Here is a 20,150-nt window from a genome sequence, read left to right on the forward strand (position 1 = left end):
CCAGACCCGCTTGAGCAGGTCAATGTCCTTCTGATGTGGGGGGCCCCAGAGATAAGGCAGTACACTCCAGGTGGGGGGAGTACATCTCTAGCACTATGCCGTGCAATGTTCTCATTGCAAATTTACATTTACTTCTTTGGGCAATTGCCACAAGTTAAGACCAAGTGTGCCAGATGATAGGATGCCAGCTGCCACAAGGAGAAAGTCTCTAGGTAAGATCGTTTTGGTGGAAAATGTATCCACATAAAATAACTTCTATTTTCAATAATGTTGAAAATGAAAGATCTGCTTTCACTGTGTCTCTGTAAAGTAAAAGAGTGCTAGAAACAATATTACTAAAAAAAAAGTTGCTTACCTTAAGAACCAAAAGGACTGTTACTCTAAGATCTGGTGAGTTTCTGTGCTGAGCGAAAAAAAAGTAGTTTCACACTTGAGCTCTGCAAGCAGCAGCAGAGGCAGGAAGATGTAATCACGGATGTGGGTTCCAGCAGGCTGCTGCACAGGAGAACTGCGCTGGCGGCAGAGCTCTCCACGATGAATCCAGAAGAACAAATTGTAACGTGGCTTATTTCATTAGGAGTTTTAAATTCCCCTAAGAAAATAGTAGATGATCCGGAAGAGTTCCTGAAAACTTCTCTGAAAGATGGAACTGTGCTTTGTAAACTCATTAATCGACTTCTTCCGGGATCTGCAGAAAAGGTAACTCTTTAAGATGTACTTTGCTAGCCTGAAGCAGCACTGCTCAGTATAATACTGCCCTGGTCATTCTGAGGTATGCTTTTCTTTGGTAGGTAGGATGAGCAAGGAGCATCAGAGAGAGAAATGTTTTACATTTCAGTTACTAGTTGTATCTAACTGAGGGCAAAGTATGATCGTATCTTTAATTCTTTGATTTTGTATCTACATCCAGAAAAAAACCCGAAAGGTTGCAGTTGGCTGAATTACGCATGTTCATTCAGTGGCAGGAAATACTGGGCCTACCAGAGATCAAAATATCTTGGTTTTGAATAGAAGGATATGCAGTTTGTCTGTATTTACGTAAATATCATTAATTACAACTGTAAATACATTCACTCTTTCAGAACTCTTACTGTAAAACACTTTGTTAGTCAGGAAATACACTAGAGAAGCAGATTAGGTTAGGAATAAATGACAAACCTTGCACCCATGCCACTTTGAACTGTCCCAAGGCCAGCAAATTCATTGATACCAAAGCTGTTTAAGCCATGTGAGTGCCTCCTATTACAGTTTTACGAGGCATATATTCAGACAGTCCAAAAGTGTGGTAAGTAACTGCAGAAGGAAAAAAGGGAACGAGTCCAATGAGAGGAAAAGGCAACACAGAAGAGAAGCTGTTTAAATAAAAAAACTAAAACAGGTTCTCCACCCTGTGAAACAGGAGCCTTTATTATGCAAAAATCAGGTTTGCTAGCTCCTTATCTTTTGCTTATATGTGAAGGTTGGGGGCAGTGTGTTCTCAAAGGTCATCAATTTCCCACTGTCACTTAGGGCACTGTCATATGTTGACATTCAAAACAAGATGCCGACCATTTCGATGTATGCATCACTTCCTCCAGTGGCTCTTTCTTCCTGCTTCGACAGCTTGCCTGCCACCCCCATCCGCCCCCTTAAGAAGCTTCCCTAATTCAGTATAAAACGCACATGTCAATATTCATGCAGGCCTCCTGAATAGAGGCTATACGGAAGGTAATGCAATGATCTCAGTGGATTTTCTTTCTTTAGTATTGCCTGGAGCCTAAAAATGAAGCCGATTGCATCAGTAATATTCAAGAGTTCTTGAAAGGCTGTGCACTCCTTAAAGTGGAGGTAAGTCAACTTGGATCCTTCCTTTTATTATCATAAATGCTTGTTTAATCAGCCTTCTGAAAGGAAGCCAGATACCAGAGGGATGAAATTGGTAGTCATTCCTTATCTTTTGCATTAATAACATAAAGTAGAGCACGGATAGTTTAATATTCTGTCTGGAGAATTTGGAAACGGAGTGTATTGACAGTGAGCTTAACAGATTCCTTCTCGTCTTTTAAGACAAACCTAAATGGTCAGGTAAAAATATGTGCAGCAATAACAGGAGGTCTGTCTAAACAGAGTTGAGCAGCATGGACCTGTTTACATCTGTTTTCATTATTAGAGAGAAGGGATTGCAGGTTTTAGCCTTGCTTTAATATGAAGGTGAAATATTATTAATACTGCAGTATTTTTCATCCTCTTGTAACTGTTGCATGAGATTCAGCCAAACACATAATATTAAATTGTTCCTTGCACATAATAATCCTAATGAAGACACCTTTTCAGTGGCTATTCCCAATCCTATCTATATGCTGATTCTTATGCTTAAGCATAGCTCATATTTGCAACATCAGAGTCTAAATGAATCACTTAAGAGTTCAGCTAATTTTGCCCTCACATTTTTTGCTAAGTGCATTTGGATTTAAAATGTAAAGACTTTTGTATCACACTTAAATTCCTACAGTGAAAAAGAAACCTGTAACTAAGGGCCATCACTGTTTTGTTTGAAATATGCTCAACATTGTGGAAAAAAATATATTTGGAACACAAATTCTGCCAGAAGCAGGGACAGCATCCTTGGGCATTACACAGAATATTCATGTACCACAGTGAGAGAAGTCCAACCCACGGTAGCTCTGTTCCTGCACTTTTCCTTTGAAGGTCAAAACAAGCAAAGAGCCTTTCTTCTTCTCTTCAGAGTTTTTTAGCTAACCAGCATGAAAATTTGCTCATTCCAGAAGTGTTTCACTAGCCTGTTCTTTCCCAGTAATGCATTTCTCAGAGCCTGCTGCAGCAGCCCAATTTTAAGAGCAGATATATATAGAATCACTGAAGGCCTATCACATCAGAAATCTGTTGTCGCCAGTCTTCTGGTACTGACCATGTGATTTCCTCTGTTTTTCAGAGTTTATTTTTCATTTGAAAACTAATTATAATGGTTGTGGTGGAAAATGTTAAAAAATAGGAGCCTTAAATAGCTGAAAGATAGGACAAGGGAACAGTCCTCAACTTTGTTACCCTTTAACATCTCACAGTTTTGAAAGCCAGTTCTGCAATATTGCAGTCACACCCCACAATTTTCATATACTGTCAACTAGCAACATTGTGTGTCCAGCTCTGGGTGTTGCTCTGATCCTCCCTGCGCCTTTTCTTCCTCAGTTTTAATTTAAGAAAAGGTTTCTGACTTCTTTTTTCTTCTGATTTATAACTCAATCTTTGAAATATTCTGACCATTCAGTAATTCCTTAGTGCTCATGTGGTTGCCCCGGTCTTGGTTGCTATGAAAGGAGACCTCAAAAGCTGGATAAAAGCCCAGATCTCTTAAGCTCGAGTTTAAATTTTACATAAAATGAAAATTATTTCTCCTTATTTTTTTCCAAAATATTAAGTCATATTAGAATGCCAAGTGAAGACAGGAATTTTGCTTCTTCCTGCCTCTTCTCTGTACCCTCAGGCAGAGGAACGCTCAAGGTAGCACAGCCGAGATGGTGGGCAAGACATGGCACAAGTCAGAGTGCTTATGCTTTCCTCTGGCTCTTCTTCTGTGTTGCCAGCTTTTCTGAGTGCTCTGAAGGCAAAGCCAGAGGAGACATGAAAACCCTCTGCCATGTCCTCCTTCTAAAAGCTGCCCTGTTTGAACCCTCTTGGCAAAGAGGCTCTAAGCAGCATACCTATAGGTGGTCCTCCCTCATGCCTGATGCTTGGTTTGCCTTGGGAAGGGCCACTGCCTTTCAGAGAGGGTTTCTCTGTAGCACACTTACTCTGAAAGCATGTTTGGAGCATCAGAACAGGCAGGGAACCTTCCAGTTCCAAGATCCATCAGCACTGAAGTTGCAGGATTGGATATTATGTCCAAAGAAGATGAGCATAGGATAGAAAATCTGTTCCGCTCCAGTAACCTAGCCCGAGAAAAGAGTATCAGGAAAGCTCTTGGCTTAATAGGTTTGAATTCCCTGACAGCCATCCTGCTGCTTACCCAGACCTTGAATTTGACAATAAAACCCTAATGGTTCTGTCAAATTCTGCCTTTCTCCAAATGTCACAGAGAACTCGTTGTTCCTTAGATATGAAGAAGTAGCCTGGAACTGGATCTGAGCCACTTCTCCTGTTTTGAGACTGACAAGTGTGTGTTAAGGTCAGAGATTCTGTTCCTGTTGCAGATGTGAGCAAAAGAGGATGTTCTGAGGAAATTCAGAGCTCACAACTTCTACTCTGGATACTGACTTGTGCAAAAGGGGCTCATCCTGGGGAATCTCAAGCATGAAGAACTTCATACAGGACATTATCATCCCATCCTAGCATCCCATGGCTTCATTGTACTTTGCCAAAGCAGCGCCTACCTTCACACTACACCTTAAATTTGTTTTTCTCATACAGCTACCCTTTGGAGCTGAATACATCACTTCACTGGGCATTGCTAGCACGCAGGGAAGGTGAGCAGTATGGAAGGTGGGGTTTCCAACTGCTTTCGGTTGAAACCCAAGTCCCACCTTCCACTGAACAGATACTGCTTGCCAATCTCTTCCAGTGGGAGGGCATGCAAAGAGGTTACTCCTGCAGAGCTACACATATGCACTTCCCTCCTACCCTTCTTTGTTGTCCTGGTAACTCAATCTGAGGAAGTGGAAGAAAGACACAGCGAGGCAAACAACACCTTCTTCTGTTTTACAGGAACAGTGAAACATTTGGACACAGTGTAAGGGAGGGAGAAGGACACTCTGTGACCTTCCTGCTTTGAGGTGGCTCCGTTAAGTTGCAGCAGCTCTACAGGCTGGTGGTGTGAGCTGGAAGAGTCCATCTCATTGCAGGGTATAAATAACCAAACTCTTCCTTAGCTTCAGCCCAGGACTGAAGCCTGCAAACATTTGCTGCTTCAAATGTGTTAGTCCTAAAAAAGAAGGCAAGCAGGGGAATCAACACCTTCTTCTAATTAGACAAGTGCTGTAATAAGGTAAAACAATGAGACCATGTCTAAAATTTTCCAGTTGCTTTTCAGTGCTAGAATTTGATCCAAGTCATAAGAACGTCTGTCAGCCCAGCTCTGCTGAGAGAGAGGACTAGGCAGAGAACACGGGCACCTCTTTGGAGCTTAAGTGTCCTGAGAAGATTCTGTGGTGGTTTGGACTGAGGAACAGTGTAGATAACCTGATTGTGCTTCATTTACACTGTGGCTTCAACCTCTGAGTTGTGTATATGACCCAAGATTGTGTCCAGTGAGTGAGTACTGCTAAGGCAGTGACAGCTAGATGCAAGCGGGTTGAGGTGGAAGGTGGAAGCAAGAGGTTCTGTCCTGATGGCCAGGTGGAGTCTAGTGTAGCAGATACAGGGAAAAGATCATGAGGAAAGAAAAATCAGGTAGAAAGCTCCTGGCTTTAACATGGGAACTGTTAGTCTTTGCTTTTGCTCTTGACACCATTGTGCATATAACCACAGTAGCTCAAGCATCATTTACTGCTGAACAAGCACAAGATCTTCATTCAGCAGCAGCATTTTATTGCTAATACAACCACAAAAATTCTGGCAAGGAGCTGAATTTTGTGGACTAAGATCAGCAAGATAAATCAATAGCTGGATTAGACCTGACTGTCCAGAACGATTATAGGGCATGCAGTGTGTCGTTGCCATTGTGGGCAGAACTGAAGCTATTTCTGCAGTTGGAGGTGGTTGCAATCTTCCCCAAACTGTTTGTACCTGGACTGAGGGCGTGGGAGAGCAGATGAAAAATCATCACCCCCTTGGTTTCCCATCCCTGTGCTCCCAAAGCCTGCTCTGCTTTGGCTTCGCTCCAAAGTGACGTTACCTTTCCTAGCTGGGAGACATCAAAAGTGAGAGCTCCTGCCCAGCACCAACAGCACAAGCCCTGGGGAATGGGTATGTCTGAATTCAGAGTGACCCAGTGTCCCAGAGACCTCCATCTCGCAGGTGGGGAGGGGGTGTCTCTGACACGCCCATGGCCCTGCATGGGGTTGGGCCCTACACCCGGGTTTCACCCTAGATGTCAGCACAGTGCTTGGTTCCCTTTCCACGCTGCAGCCGCTGTTGTGCTTAAGTGTGGGGGATGTCATGCTCCTGCAGCAGTGTTCCCCAAACAGATGGGCACACGCAGCAGAGGCACCGTGCTCGCCATAGCCAGGACGTGCTGTCTCCGAGAATGCACTGCCTCCACCGAAGTGTGCCTCAGCTACAGGCCCTTCTGCAGTATTTCTCGCTTCAGTGGTGCAAAACTGCTGTAATTACAATTTAAATAGTCTGGATTTTCCTTTCCGCCTCATTTTTATCCTTTCCTTTCCTTTCCTTTCCTTTCCTTTCCTTTCCTTTCCTTTCCTTTCCTTTCCTTTCCTTTCCTTTCCTTTCCTTTCCTTCCCCCCTTTTTCCTTCCCCCCTTTTTCCTTCCCCCCTTTTTCCTTCCCCCCTTTTTCCTTCCCCCCTTTTTCCTTCCCCCCTTTTTCCTTCCCCCCTTTTTCCTTCCCCCCTTTTTCCTTCCCCCCTTTTTCCTTCCCCCCTTTTTCCTTCCCCCCTTTTTCCTTCCCCCCTTTTTCCTTCCCCCCTTTTTCCTTCCCCCCTTTTTCCTTCCCCCCTTTTTCCTTCCCCCCTTTTTCCTTCCCCCCTTTTTCCTTCCCCCCTTTCTTCTCACCCTTCTTTCCTAATTTACTTTTCCCCTTTCTCTCTCCCTTCCCCTAGCCCTTCTCTCCTTCCCATTCCCATCTCCTTTCCCCCTTTCCCGTCCGTCTCCCCCCTCTCCCCCGCGGGCCGCCCCTCTCCTCCCGCCCGCGGCCGGCGGAGGGAGCTGCGGCCGCACGGCCAGACCGCGTCCCGCAGCGAGCGGCGGGGCGGAGCGGGGCGGCGGCGCCGCCTGTCACTTCCCCTTCCCCTTCCCCTTCCCTTCCCTTCCCCGCCCGCGATCCGGCTCCGGGTCAGAGCCGCAGCGGCCGCCCCGCGGCCCGCAGCACCGCCCGCCGCCGCCGCCATGTCCCGGGGCTGCGCGACCGCCCGTCCGCCGCCGTGAGTAACCGACCGCACCGCGGGCACCGGCACCGGGCGGGCCCCGCCGTGTCCCCGCCGCTGCGCCTGGCCCGGCCTCGCCGGTGGTCCTCCGGGTGGTCCCCGCGCGTGTCCCCAGCCGGTCCCCTGGGGTGTCACCCCCCACGGGGCAGCACCCACGGGTGTCACCCCCCCGCCAGGCAGCACCCACGGGTGTCCCCGCTGAGCGTTGCCAGAGGTTGGAGCGCGGCTCGTTGCCGCAAACCGGGTTTGGGGGCTGGCCGGGGGGTGTGAACGCTCCGCGGCACCGAAGCCGGGGGTTCCCGGGGCTTCCGAAGCGGGGGGGGCTGCGGGCGGGCTGTGCCGTCGGGGGGGCTCTCCCCGGCCGCCGGCCTGGCTCCGTCTCGCCGGTTCCGCGGGGCCGGCGGAGTCCGGGGGAGCAGGACGCGCCCGAAGCGGGGGGAGCGCCGTGGGACGGCCTGTCTCCAGCCCCCACCCTCGGGTTTGGGCGCGCCGAGCTGGCTTTGCACCCAGCTTGAGGTTTGCTGGGGGTTTGTCTAATTGTGGAAATAGTTTGTGCAGATAAAACAGCTCGGACTCGAAACACGACCCGGCTTCCCCTAACTTTTCTGCACCTCCCAGCCCGCTACTGGGATTTTGGGGTGCTGGATGCACCTGGGTTTGATTTTTCACCCTTCCCGACAAGCCGGGTGCTCCTCTGGTCTCTGCCCTGCCAGCACCAGCCCCTCCTCGCCTTCCCGCTGTCAGTCTTTCGGAGGACAGTGCAGCAGCAGTGCAGGTTTTCTCCCGCCCGGTGGGATGCCTGGCGGAGCAGCCGGCGTGTTTCACCAAGGGAGCTGCAGTCTGTGACTCTGAAAGTCGGAAAAGCGTTTTAATGGAGATCCTCAGATAACAACCATGGATTTAAGCAGGGTTTTACTTACGTCGAGCAGATCTTCCATGAGCTAAGAGCAAAAAAAGCCTTTCCCCCCTCTAATTTTTCTTTTAGTCTTGCAGCTTCTGTTTTAGTTAGGAGTGGAATTATGGATGGGTTGTGCTGGAAAAAATAATTTTTAGCTTATAAATGAGAACTTTTCTGTATGATGAATTTATTCTGGAACAAGCTGCAGAATGTATTTACATTACAGTAGCTGATCCAGAAGAGTTTTCCACGTAACTGTTGTTCCACAGTTGCTATTGCAGACAATTTCTCCATGATGGGAGGAAAGTCCTAAAAGTTATTGCTTGCTTTTGTGCTACAATTTTTTGCATATCCCTCCCACCACCATTTTCCTCTGGACTTTGTCAGCCTAGTGACTCTGAGCTTACAGCATTATTATTGAAGGATCAGAGATGTATTTTACTACTTTGGTCCTTTAAAAAAAAAAAAGATGCCATTCATTCAAGGCAGGACTTGTTTTTCTGGACTTACTGAAGTAGAAGACAAAGGGTATGACTGAGAAAATGACACACCGGAGAGATGCATGCAAGCACCCCAGCCTCGCTGTTTACTTTCCTTCTGCTTGGCAGGAGGGTGAAGGCGCGTTGCTGTAACGTTGCATCCTCCGGCGGCTGCCAACAGGGTCAGCGCGCACCCGGGCTCTCTGTTACCGTCTCCCTTTCCACGGAGATGCGAACGTCGCTGCTGAGGGCTGGAGGCGATGCTCAGATAGCACTAGCTGCAATTACGAGGCAGGAAAACTAGTTCACGCACCAGTTGGCAGAGGGGATTGGGTCCGCGGGGTCCAAAGGAGCAAACCCAAGCGAGCGTGGGCAGTAGATCAGCTGGGAAACAGCCCAAGGTAGGTGGGGATGTCCCCGAAATGTGCAGAGCGGTAGATGCGATCAGAGCTGTGGAGCTACTGATTTTAATATTTGTAATGACAGCAGTCTGTACCCCCTCTGAGTGTGGATTAAATTTCTTTAGGGTAAAGCCTTTTTCCCGGTATTGAGTGGCTGAGTCAATTTTTAAATATATTCTCAACAAAGAGCAGCCTTTGTACCGCCTGTGTTGGACTTTGTTGCTGCACTGATGTGTGTGTTGAGAGGAAGAGATGCCGCAAGCATCCAGGGCTGCGGAAGAGGCCAGTCTCCTTCCTATTTGAAATATGCCAAGCGTAATCAAGGAGCTATATGTGGAAAGCAAGGAAGGGCCATTTTAAAGGGCAGTACTACCCTAAAGGTAATTAAGGCTCGAGTACTTACTTAGCAGGATACACTCTTTAGTGCATTGGAGGTGTTTGTAAAGTAGATGGTGTCTGCCGGGAGAGCTTTAAAATCATCTTTCCTGTTCATTGGATTTGTGGATCTGTGGTCTCCATCTGCAAGACAACATGTATTTGGGGATTAGCAGATGGTGCCTTGGTGGTACCAATAACGGGGTCCTTTTTCTATCGCTTATCTTTGCTTCATGAATGGTAGGATTTGTACAGTCTGTATGAACTTGAGGGCATTTCTCAGGTGTTAGAGGGGGTGGCAGTGTTTTGAAAACTCAAATTGCCCCTCATTATGCTGGTGGTGATTTCTGAAGGGCTGGGTGTACAGGGTCCAGGTTACCAGTAAGAGAAAATAAGCCCTTGCTAACTATGTATATCTGTTTTGCCATTGAGGCTTAGCAACACAAAATTCTTTAGAGTGGAATTTTTGCACGTAAAATAACTGGGTTTGGCTTCCTTTAAAAAAATGTAGATGTATTATATATGTCCTATTGCAATAGCAGAAAATTCTGTGTGTTTGTTTCTTCTGCTGTGGAGAATATGTGTGCGTGTATATATACATATATTTGTACAGCCTTAATCTCTTTAGCTTTTGATAACAAAAATAGCAGCAAAATCTTTCCTTCCCTCAAGGCAAGCAATAACCTTCTCCGTGAGTTTCAGAGGAGTCCCTGCTCTGCAGACAGCACTGATTTCTTCCTTCCCTGTCCCCAGTGTTACGCTCCAAATGCTGCCAGGTGCCCCTGCCCTTCCCATGCCGCCTGCCACCGGCGCCCCAGGAATTCACTTGCTGTAAAGGAAATGGGACTTGTCAGCCCTGAATAAACACCCTTCCCCTGCAGAGACATACGGGCTACTTAATCCTCACTGTCACCCTCTAAGTGGGCTGCTCAGACGGTTGGAGTAAGATGTTTCGTGCTCAACTCACCAAGTTCCTCTTTCGCAGGTGTTTGATCCACATGATTTATACACCGGAGAACAGTTCTCCAAGGTCCTGAGTACATTAACAGCTGTAAATAAAGCTACCGAAGGTAAGAAAAAAGGGTTTTTTTCTGTCTTTTCAAGTTCTGTCTCATATGTATGCTGGGGTCGGGTGGGTTTTTTTGGTAATTCCTAGTTTATGATGATTTCTGGAGGCTTGGCAAATTGTGCTGCCAGCAGTGATGCCTGATGCTGGACAGTGGGATCGACATTTCATGCTTCTACCAACTCTGGGTTTAGATGTAGCATTCCAGAGTTGCTGTATGCACTTTGCAGAGCTTGATGATTATTGCTTTACACTAAGGGACCTCTGCTCAGTTTTGACAGTATTAAGGGATCTCAAATTAGGTCATCGTAAAGGAGCCTCAGTGTAAATTAACATGCACCTCCCACAACGCAAATATCAGATTTTAAATAGCGTGTTTTAAAGCCGAAGAGAAAAACAGATCCATCTGCATAATATCTTTACTGAATGTCAAAACAAATGTTGTTGCCAGATGCTCAGTCAATTGTATTGATGTTTCTCTCTCTCCTCTCTCTGGGTCTGTGGAATAGGCTCTTGGATTTGGGAATCAAGCTGATGGCTTGTCCTGCCTCCCTGGGTGCAGGAGTGGGCTGCTGAAGCAGAGCAAATCAGCTCCTCTTGTTTCCATCCCAAATATGTGGCTGTTCCCCACAGGCTGCTTTAAACTGATACTCAGTCACATAGGCTGTGAAAGGAGAAGTTCAATGGGGAGAGTGACGACAGCATGGTCCTCTGGGGAGGGGTGAGAGGACCAGGGTCTCTTTTCTGAGGGGATGAGGAGCAGGTCTGCATGGAGCTGGGAAGAGTTTGCAGGGCAGAAAGTGTTTGTGGCTCCCTGTCATACAAATGGATTTGCACAGAGAGTCCTTCATACCCACCGAAGTCCAGCACCAGGAGAAGAGTTCAATTTCCCTGTTGCAGATTACGTTTTAGGCAATTAAAAGGAGAAAAATTCAAAACCCAAACCCACGATTTTCCTTTCATGGGAAGGTTTTTCTGTTGGCTTACCGTGTTTTGCCTAGATCTGGTTTGCGTTGGTTTTCTCGGTTGTTTCACCTCTCTTTCAACTGAGTTTTTGCTTTCGGGTTCTCTTCTGCTAGTACGGAAGCTGCTCAGGTATTCAGTGAAACAACCTCATTGCTGGGACTGGACCCTCTCCTCTTTTTTTCCTCTTTTCTGTTCTGATGCAAGGTTTTATAAAATAATATATATAAAAAATATATACTCTATTTATACATTATATGGACTTGTATAAATTATCTTGTATATATTATACAAACAGCAACATATAAAATATATATAATGTATAATAATAATAATAGTTTATATATGTACATACACACACATATATGCTGCTCTGGAGAAAGTCAGGTTCATAGACTGCCTTTCTGCAGCCAGCACTCAGCTCTGCCGCCAGCTCGCTCCCTAGAAGCCAGGGAATGGTACCGCAGCACAGCTCCTTGCAGCCTTTTACTGCTCCATTAAATGACAGCACCCGGTGACCCCATGTAGAAAGCTCCTGCGGTTCAATAGGAAGGGGGATATAAAATACAGGTTACCTAGACTGGGAGCAAGCTTTGCAAATGTTGTTGTTATGATTGACATTACCTTTGTTATTCTGAAAGCAAAAAGAGTGAGAAACTTTCCTGCCTCTGTGCTTGCCCGTTCCTGGACTGGAGGGGTGTGATGGGGTGTGTGCCGGTGGGGCGGCGAGGCCGTGGTGTCGTTATCACAGCAGTCTCCTTATTTACAGCCCCAACTCTTATTCTTGCAGCCACCCATGTCCCAGCTCACCCGTGCAGTCACTGAGTGAGGCTCAGGATGTGGCTTTGCTGGGGAATAGTTTCTATCACACGTTACTGATGGGGCTATAGGGAAGCTGGGATCCTCTTGGTTTCAAGGCAAACATCTGTTTGAACATATGCTTTCTCTGTTTAAATGTTAAAAAGCGCAATGCCTGCGATATAATTAGCTGCTCAGGCAGAGAGCACCCTTGGGAAAAGTACAGGGTAAAATAAATACATGTCTAAAACGTTTGCTTTTTGGTGGCTTGGCCAAGTTCCTGAGAAGCAGGAGCCGGTGTCTTACAAACAGCCACTGCAGACAGTCCGGTTTGTCTGTCTCACCAGAGGCCAAGGGCTGAATGGAGCATCAGGACAAGCCTGGTACCAGCTACAGCAGCTCCTGCTGTGGCCAGGGCTCCGGCATGCCTACACATCCCAACACCCGCAGAGCTGCCGCATCCCAACACCCTTGTCGGAGGCAGAGGGAAGTAGGTGACAGCTAAGGAAACGCTGTGAGAAGGTGTTTCTGAGCATCCATTTGAAGTCCAAATCCTTGTGTGTTCGTGAATCTTGTTATGCAAATAACTAGAGGCATTGTTTGTAGTGGATAAACTCAAAGTTCAGCAGCTGTCCATCAAATAACAGCAATAGAGAGCTTGATGCTTTTATCTGAAAGAGAGGGCAGGGGAGGAAAACCAGCTGTGCTGGATCAGGCGAGGCTCATCTGCCAAAAATAGTGTAGGAATGTGAGCAGAAAACCCAGCTATTTTAACCATAGTTTAAGCAACATATGGCAGCAGTGTTTCATGCTGGACCAGGCATAAAATAGGACGCAGTCATGATGCAATATAAATGATACACTTCCCTGCCAAACTGTCAAAGTCAGTTTTACATTTGTTTCTAGGTTGCTGCAGATATTTATAAAAGCTTTGGAAGATTGGGAGGGGCAGGGAGAATCATAAAATTTACAGTAACCAAGTCATTTCCGTGGGACTGTTGCTGATGGCTTGAATAAGTGGAGAAGTCTGGACTCGTGGTTTACGCCCTCCCTTTTTAGAAGGAATCAGGGGAAGAACATCTCACACTGGCAGTTGGCCACCCCTCCTGGCCTGTGAGTCGCTGGGAGCAGCCAAAACCGCTCCTGCTCAAATATCAGGATGCTTCAGAGAAGAAAACCACTCTGTGTTTGCAAAGTGGGTTTTCCACACGGAGGGGTTTTGCTGTTGCTGCAGCCCGGGGAGCTGGGAATTCACAGTGCGGTCATCACGCAGTTACACAACTGTATATGAATGAGCAGGGCAAGAGAGAAAACTGACTCACTGGCAGCATACGAGATGTAATGTGAATGTTGTCCATCGCTGGAGCATGGACTGGGCGGACTGGTGTGTGGGTATGGTCTGGTTGGGGGCTTGTAAGGCAGCGGCACCTGGAAGTAGTAGTCACAGACCTGGTCCCCATTGCGCAAGGCGTTGGAGGAGGACAAAGCAAGTCCATTCTCCGAGAGCTCCGTTGTGTTGCTCCAGGCCCAGTCTAAGGATGAGGTGTTTTCCTGTTGAAACAACAGTCCTCTGGGGAAAATAAAGGCCCAGCTGAGTTCCTGTACTCCCACCAAACTTCCCTTTCAGAATGATTTTTCCATGTTGACATTCAGACTGAAGGAGAATGGGGGAACAGCAGCCTTAAAGTTTGTGTTTTCCGATTCCTGCACGTGCTTGGTGGCTTGATCACCCTCTCCTCTTGCAGCGTTTTCAAAGAAGAACTCCAAACATTATCCAGGGGACTTGTGCAGTGATGCCTGCAGACTGCTCTTCTCTGTCCCCCTTTTGAGGTCCATGGGCATGTTAGGTCCACACTGCAGGTGGAAAACAACAGCTCTGGGATACAGAAATGTTTTTAAATCTAAAAAGAAGCTACAAGGCAAATCTCAAAAACACTTCACAGTTTACTGAAGTGATAACATCTACTGTTGCTTCATTTGAGCACCATGGCATGTAGAAAGGAGGTGACCTGAATGTTGTCCCACGGTGTGGTATGAGGTACAGTAGCAGAGAAGTACTGGGAAATACTGGGCGACTTGAATCCCTTGTTTTTACTGCTCTGCATCATCCAAGCAGGATTCTGGGGCTGAGCGCTGCCAGGTTCTGCAGGAGCTGGGACTGCTCTTGGTGATGAGGCCACTGACTCAATCTCAAGCACAGGGCAATTGTGACTAGGAAACTTTTTACCCTCTGGCAAGCTTTTGGTATCAATATAGAAAAAAATCACTAACTGTGAAAAATAAGTATGTGTCAGAGCACCAGCATTATTTCCAGCATCAGGCAGGGTGTGACAGGAACAAGCCCAGAGACTAGTTTGCAAAATGTTGAGCTTCGAGCATGTGAAGGAGGCAACTCCAAGAGCTGCTGGGACGGTCTGAGCTTTTCTGTGGGCTGCCAGTCTCCTGGGGATGACACTCCTGCCCTTCCTCAGTCCGGTCTGAATCTGTCTCTCACATGGTAATGGCAGTGGTCCATGAACAGTAATCAAAATTGTGCCTAGCCTCTTTCAGCTGTATAATGAACCCAGAAGGACTTATCTAAATAGAGAAGCGATTGTGTTGACCAGCTGTTCAGCATTTTTCCCCACTCAGCGAGGAAGCCCACGCTGCAGCTGCAGAGGTGACCTAAGAGCGCTCACTTGCGAGCTAAATTTTGAAACACCTTCAACAGTGCTTACTCGGATCCCAGAAACGTTCCCGGTTGGGCAGCATTGGGCTGAGCGTTATTCTGGTTTTCTGCAGTTTTAAGGGGGATTTCAAAAACGTGCTGTGATTGGATGTGTGGCTGCAGAGCTGGCATAACCTAGGAGTGCCTCAGGATGCAATTCAACTTCTTCCATCGTGGAAGGGTTAACCCAGCCCAGCAAAACCATCGACTAGGAGTACCCTCGGGGGAGATGCAGTGTGCTTGCTATTCTGCTCTGATAGATGCTTCTTCAACTGTTGTGCCCTGTTCTTGTTTTCTTTATGGGCTTTACTCTTCGCTTTGCTGTGATGCAGAGGGATGGTGGACAGTTGGGTAAAAGTGTTGTTTTTGCCTCACCAGATCAGCCGTCAAAAGGGCCATGTTCACATCTATCGTCTCTTAGCTCTGCGGCTGGAGGTCCCCACACTGACTCCAACGACACAGCTTCACAGTCAAGGAGGGTTTTAAGGAGGCAGTCCAAGCCTGTGGTATCCTTTATTTAACATTTCATCAAGGGTTTGATGGCTGTGGGGTTAGAGGGGTATGAGCAGTACCTCTGGGTTGAGCACACCAGAGGGGCTTATTCTCCCCCAGTCTCCATCATAGCTTTGCTGCTCTGGCTGGAGAGAGTCTCATAGCTTCTCCAAACAGCAGTGCTCCACTCTGTGACATGAGAAGAGCGATTCTTATCTGCCTTCCATTGCACTGTGAAAATAAATTAATGCTTGGGAGGGACCTTTTGGTCCTCTGGCAGGAGTGCTTACACAAAAGCAAGACATTATTGCTGTTATAAAGAGCACTACTGAAAAAACAGCTGTCACAACAAAGAAGAACAATAGCTTGTCCTAGTGGTTTCTGCTTTTTTGGACTATTTTCTGATGTTTTTCCATGTTTCTTTCCTTAGGAGATGACCGAGAATGGCAGTCATCAGCTGGTGGTAAAGGCCAGGTTCAATTTTAAGCAGACCAATGAGGATGAACTCTCCGTTAACAAAGGAGACATTATTTATGTCACCCGGGTTGAAGAAGGGGGCTGGTGGGAAGGGACCTTGAATGGAAAAACAGGCTGGTTCCCAAGCAACTACGTCAGAGAAATCAAATCCACTGGTAAGCAAATTGCTTTCAAGGGCTGATTGAATGACAGCGGTATAATGCAATGTAGATCCTTGTGCCTCTGGGAAATTGCTGCTATTTATTAAGGACTGTTTGTGTCCTTTAAGCAGCAGGGCTAATGGAAGGATGAATGAGGCCAGAAGGGTAAAGCCTAGTCTTTTGCTTGAATTGATTGAGAGCTGCTCTCCTCCCCAGCACATCGTGCCTTTCTATTGCTCCCCCAAGCCCCAGCAGCGCAGGAGCGGGGATGTCGCCAGAGGATGAAGCCAGAAGGTGGCTGCGTGGGTCCCCTTTGTCCTGGGGAGCTGCCAGGTCGTTCCAGTGTCTGAGCACAGAATTAACGTTTTGTTAGAGACCTCGGTCAGGCAATGTATTTACTTTTGATCCTGCCATTTCTGGCAGTGCTGGAATGGATGCTCACAGTCACTACTGAGGAAACCAACAAAAACTATATGGCCACAGGGAATGGTCCCCTGGTTTTGACCATAGTGATGGCTGATTTCACATAGTACATTTTCCCCCAGATACATCTTCTGCTGCGATATTGAGAAAGGAAGAGGGAGAGGACGATCCATCTGATGACATTTGCCTTTATTGAGCTTTGTGTTGTGTCCTTAACATTTTCTGCGATGTGATTTTAACCGGATGTGGAGTGGTGGTGATGTGAAGCATGCCCCTGGCTAGCTGCCTTGTAGCGTTATATAGCCATTCAAGCAGCTCACCCTGTTGTGCTTCTGAGGCCATTGTGTGACAGTAAACTTGTTTTTTTACAAAATGCAACTTTAATTCCTTCATGTGCCTTGAGGGCTTCCCCTGGACAAAGACCTGTTGTGTACTTGGTGCTGGTTTTATGGCTCAGGATCAGCCCTGGCCTCAGCAGTCATCTGCAAAGTTGCTGTAAAATGTACAACCCCTGTTAGACATCCTTGCTCTCACACTTGCAAGCAAAAAAGCAAAGGAGGAAAAAATAAAATTAACGAGTGAGTGCTCAGAATTAGGCCAGTTTTCATTTAATTCTAAATGAAAAAATCATTGTTAGGATATCTCATCTCCCACTGTTTCCCTCTGGGAAATGATGTCTGAGCTGGAGCGGGACGTTGCAGCGGAGATTGAAGGCTTGTCTGGCACAACCCAGGAATCACTAATAAAGTCAGTGAGTGGAGAAGAGAAATGTTTTTAAAAAAGGAGAGAAAACTTCAGCCCTATGGGGAAAATCAGATGAGAGATGCATGAAATAACAGCCCATTGAAGCCCATCACATTTTTTTATCTGCAGAGATTTTCCCTCCAGATCCTCCCTCCAGCACCCATTTATGGGAGGAGGGTTTATTCCCCTGGTCTCTGCTTGCTCAGGACATGTCATATTGCAAATGATGGATGCAGGGACCATCAGCTAACCCTCTCCTGTCCCAGGGCTGCTGCCTGGGGACTGTAGTCCGGCGGGAGTGGAGGTCTCACTGCAGGCCAGCGGGAGCTGCTTTCCTCGCCTCCAAAGTGTGAGACTTGTCACTCTAAATGGAGTTACTTGTTTTTCAGCAGTGTCTGTACCTCCACTGTGTCCTAAGCGTGCCCTTTGGGTGGAAATAACTAGATGTGTGGAGCAAAGCTCCTCCGAGTCTTTAAATGAGCTCCTGACTGGAAGTGACAGGAAGCTCTACAAGGGCAATAATTAGACAATACATCAAGCTGCGGTTTCCAGGGGCTAAATTTATCAATTTCAAGCTTCTCTCCTGCTATCGGTGTGAAAGTAATTGCCTTCTGTGAGTTACTGCAGGGAGAAAGGAGAGACTAGCTGCTCCACACACACACGCACAGAGGCATTTCAGTATGTGTGTGGCGTGGCCAGGGCCGGCAGGTGCAGCCTTGTGCTGCCCACCTGTCCCAGTCCAGAGGGGTAACAGTGCCGGGAAAGCTGGCAAAGCTTTCCCAAAGAAGGGAATGGGCTTCTCTAGGGAAGGAAAATGGAGCAGGGACTTGTGCGTATGTGTGTGTGTGTGTGCACGTGCGCACCACGCTGGAGGCATCCACGGGGATTTAGCAAATGCAGAAGAAGATGAGAATTGACTTCCAGGTTTGTGGGAGCTTGTTGTTCACATCTACATTTGCTCAGAGAAGGGTTTTGCAGCAGAAAAGGCTGCGGTGATCAGGGTTCAGCATATTGATTGGTGTTGGCTTCAAGTGCCTTGTGAATCACCTGGAACAAAGTGCTGTATCCAGCATTTCTGATAGACACCCAGTTTCAAAACCCAAATTTTGTGGGCCGGGTGAAGCCACACTGTAGCTCCAAACAGTGCCAGACACTGGGCTGCTGCCAGGGATTTCAGAGCAAACCTGTAAGTTAGTTGGCAGAGGCTGCGCAGTGCTTCTGGTGTGACTCGCTCGGCTGCCTTCAGTGTCATGCACGCCTTCGGTTTGCTCCTAGTTTTTCTGAAGCAGTCAAACAAACCCTGCAATTGAAATTTGGTGTTCACAGGGGTGAAGTTATGTTTGCTGGATGTGATGTGGCAGTGGCTTTTGCTGCTGGAATAATGAGAGCTGTGCACTGTAATTTATTGATGTATTTTTTTGTACAGATAAACCACTCTCTCCCAAAGCATTAAAAGGACTTGAAAGCACTCAGCTGACAAAGAATTATTACCCTGTGGTAAGTTTTAAAGTGCTGATCATACATTTTAATAAGTAGCATATTATTAATCTTCTGAACTGGCTCCTTTCCTTAGAAATCATTGAAGCAATTTGTAACAATTGGGGATGTGACTCTGTATTTAAATGCAGCTGTTGCCATTTCCTTGATTCAAAGCTGTCGAGACAATAAACCACAAATGGAAGCTGCTGCAAGATGTCAAAAGGAGAGACTCAAAGTAGGCGACTGAGATAATATAGCAGAGGTGGCAGCTTTGAAATCAGTGTTGGGGAATAAGGCACAATGTCTCTGGTCCAGTCCTTGCCATTGCCTGTGGGCTATTTCCTGTTGATAAAGATGGGGAGACAATGTCACAGCATGAAGGAAGCCAAATTAGGGCTCTGATCCATGATCCCTTTCTTGGGTTTGGCTGGAGATGTCATGCCCCAAGCTGCCTGCCCTGTGCCTCTGCCAGCAGCTGCAGCCCCCGGAGAAGGGGCAGCCGCTGCAGCTCACAGCCTGGCTTGGCTTTGGAGCAGGTCAGCCTGCCAGGCTATGAACTGCGGCTGCAGAAGGGGTGGAGAAACATCACCTCCTCTACCATCTTGCTACCCAAGCGGTGAGGTCTGGCAGAGGGGGGCATGTACCTTCCCGCTGTGTCCAGGCGAATCCTGTGGCGTAAGAGAGTTAAAATGCCTGCATGTGAACGTCCCTGGCTCCCAGTGCCGGAGGTGAAACATGCTCGTCAGCATGTCTAAATATATTTCAAGCAAAGCAAAGCAGAAACAGTGTGTCCAGAGAGCTGGGAACCACCTCCACTGTCTCCAAAGCTCATCCACATGGAGAAACTTGAGTGCTAACTGGGAGCGTGCAGGCAGTGGGTTTGCCTACCCTGCTGCTGGCGACAAATTGGCTGCTGAGACAAGAACCAAACCCAACTCGGCACGTCCTTGAAGTGGCAAGTGAGCTGTGCCCTGGCTTGAGCTGCTGCAGGAGCCATCCTTGGTCCGGCCAGTGTTGCATTTAAATTGTTGCCTGCCTTCATGCAAATGGTGCTCCCAGGATGCATGCACAAATCATTTGTTTGCATACCTTGGCAGCCAGTTATGCATGCAGGGTTAGGCATGAGCCTCTGGGGGGTCAAATACTAAACTTAGGTCTGAACTGACATTGTCTTCATGCTTTGCCAGAGAAGAAGGAGCAGCCCTTAACACCTGCTTTCCAGGCCTCCCCCAGTTTGCAAAGTAAAATCCCGAAATTGGACCCCCCAGGGTTTTGCTGAGCGTTTTGGGTTCTGCATTAGCAAATGTGATTTATGAACTTAAAATACACTTCCATGCATTTCAGCACTTGGAAGCTGATGTCATGTTCCTTTGACCAGCCGCTAGTACAAAGATCTACTCAGTGCTCTGTCTCTCACCCTAGGTGTTGCAAAATATTCTGGAAACAGAACGAGATTATGCGAAGGAACTGCAGTCACTTCTGGGAACTTACTTAAGACCCCTACAGTCTTATGATAAGTAAGATATAAGGGCATCTGAGGTGGAGAGAACCCTGTAAAATCGACCATAGTTCATTACTTTCCTGCTTTTGAATGTTTAGGGACTGTTACTGCTCTTCTTGTAAAGCCTCACAGCTTCACTGTGAACCAGAAAAAAAGCCCATGTTATACAGGTTTC

At 47.2% G+C, this 20,150-nt stretch overlaps 1 protein-coding gene across 3 annotated transcripts in view; it reads left to right on the forward strand.

Moving 5' to 3' along the window:
• Positions 1-385: 385 nt before the first annotated feature.
• Positions 386-20,150, forward strand: part of ARHGEF6 (Rac/Cdc42 guanine nucleotide exchange factor 6) — a 41,390-nt gene continuing 21,625 nt past the window's right edge. For 2 of the 3 annotated variants that reach the window (XM_074882690.1, XM_074882691.1), the window contains exons 1-7: positions 386-699; positions 1,744-1,827; positions 10,171-10,255; positions 15,098-15,225; positions 15,642-15,843; positions 18,422-18,492; positions 19,897-19,991. In XM_074882690.1, coding sequence (XP_074738791.1) covers positions 535-699; positions 1,744-1,827; positions 10,171-10,255; positions 15,098-15,225; positions 15,642-15,843; positions 18,422-18,492; positions 19,897-19,991 — 830 coding nt within the window. In that variant the 5' untranslated portion in view covers positions 386-534. Of the gene's footprint in view, positions 700-1,743; positions 1,828-6,948; positions 7,030-10,170; positions 10,256-15,097; positions 15,226-15,641; positions 15,844-18,421; positions 18,493-19,896; positions 19,992-20,150 lie in introns of those variants that run through there. The other variant, XM_074882692.1, reaches the window with a different exon arrangement.

This window comes from Strix uralensis, chromosome 13 (genome assembly GCF_047716275.1).
Source record: "Strix uralensis isolate ZFMK-TIS-50842 chromosome 13, bStrUra1, whole genome shotgun sequence".
Lineage (NCBI taxonomy): Eukaryota > Metazoa > Chordata > Aves > Strigiformes > Strigidae > Strix > Strix uralensis.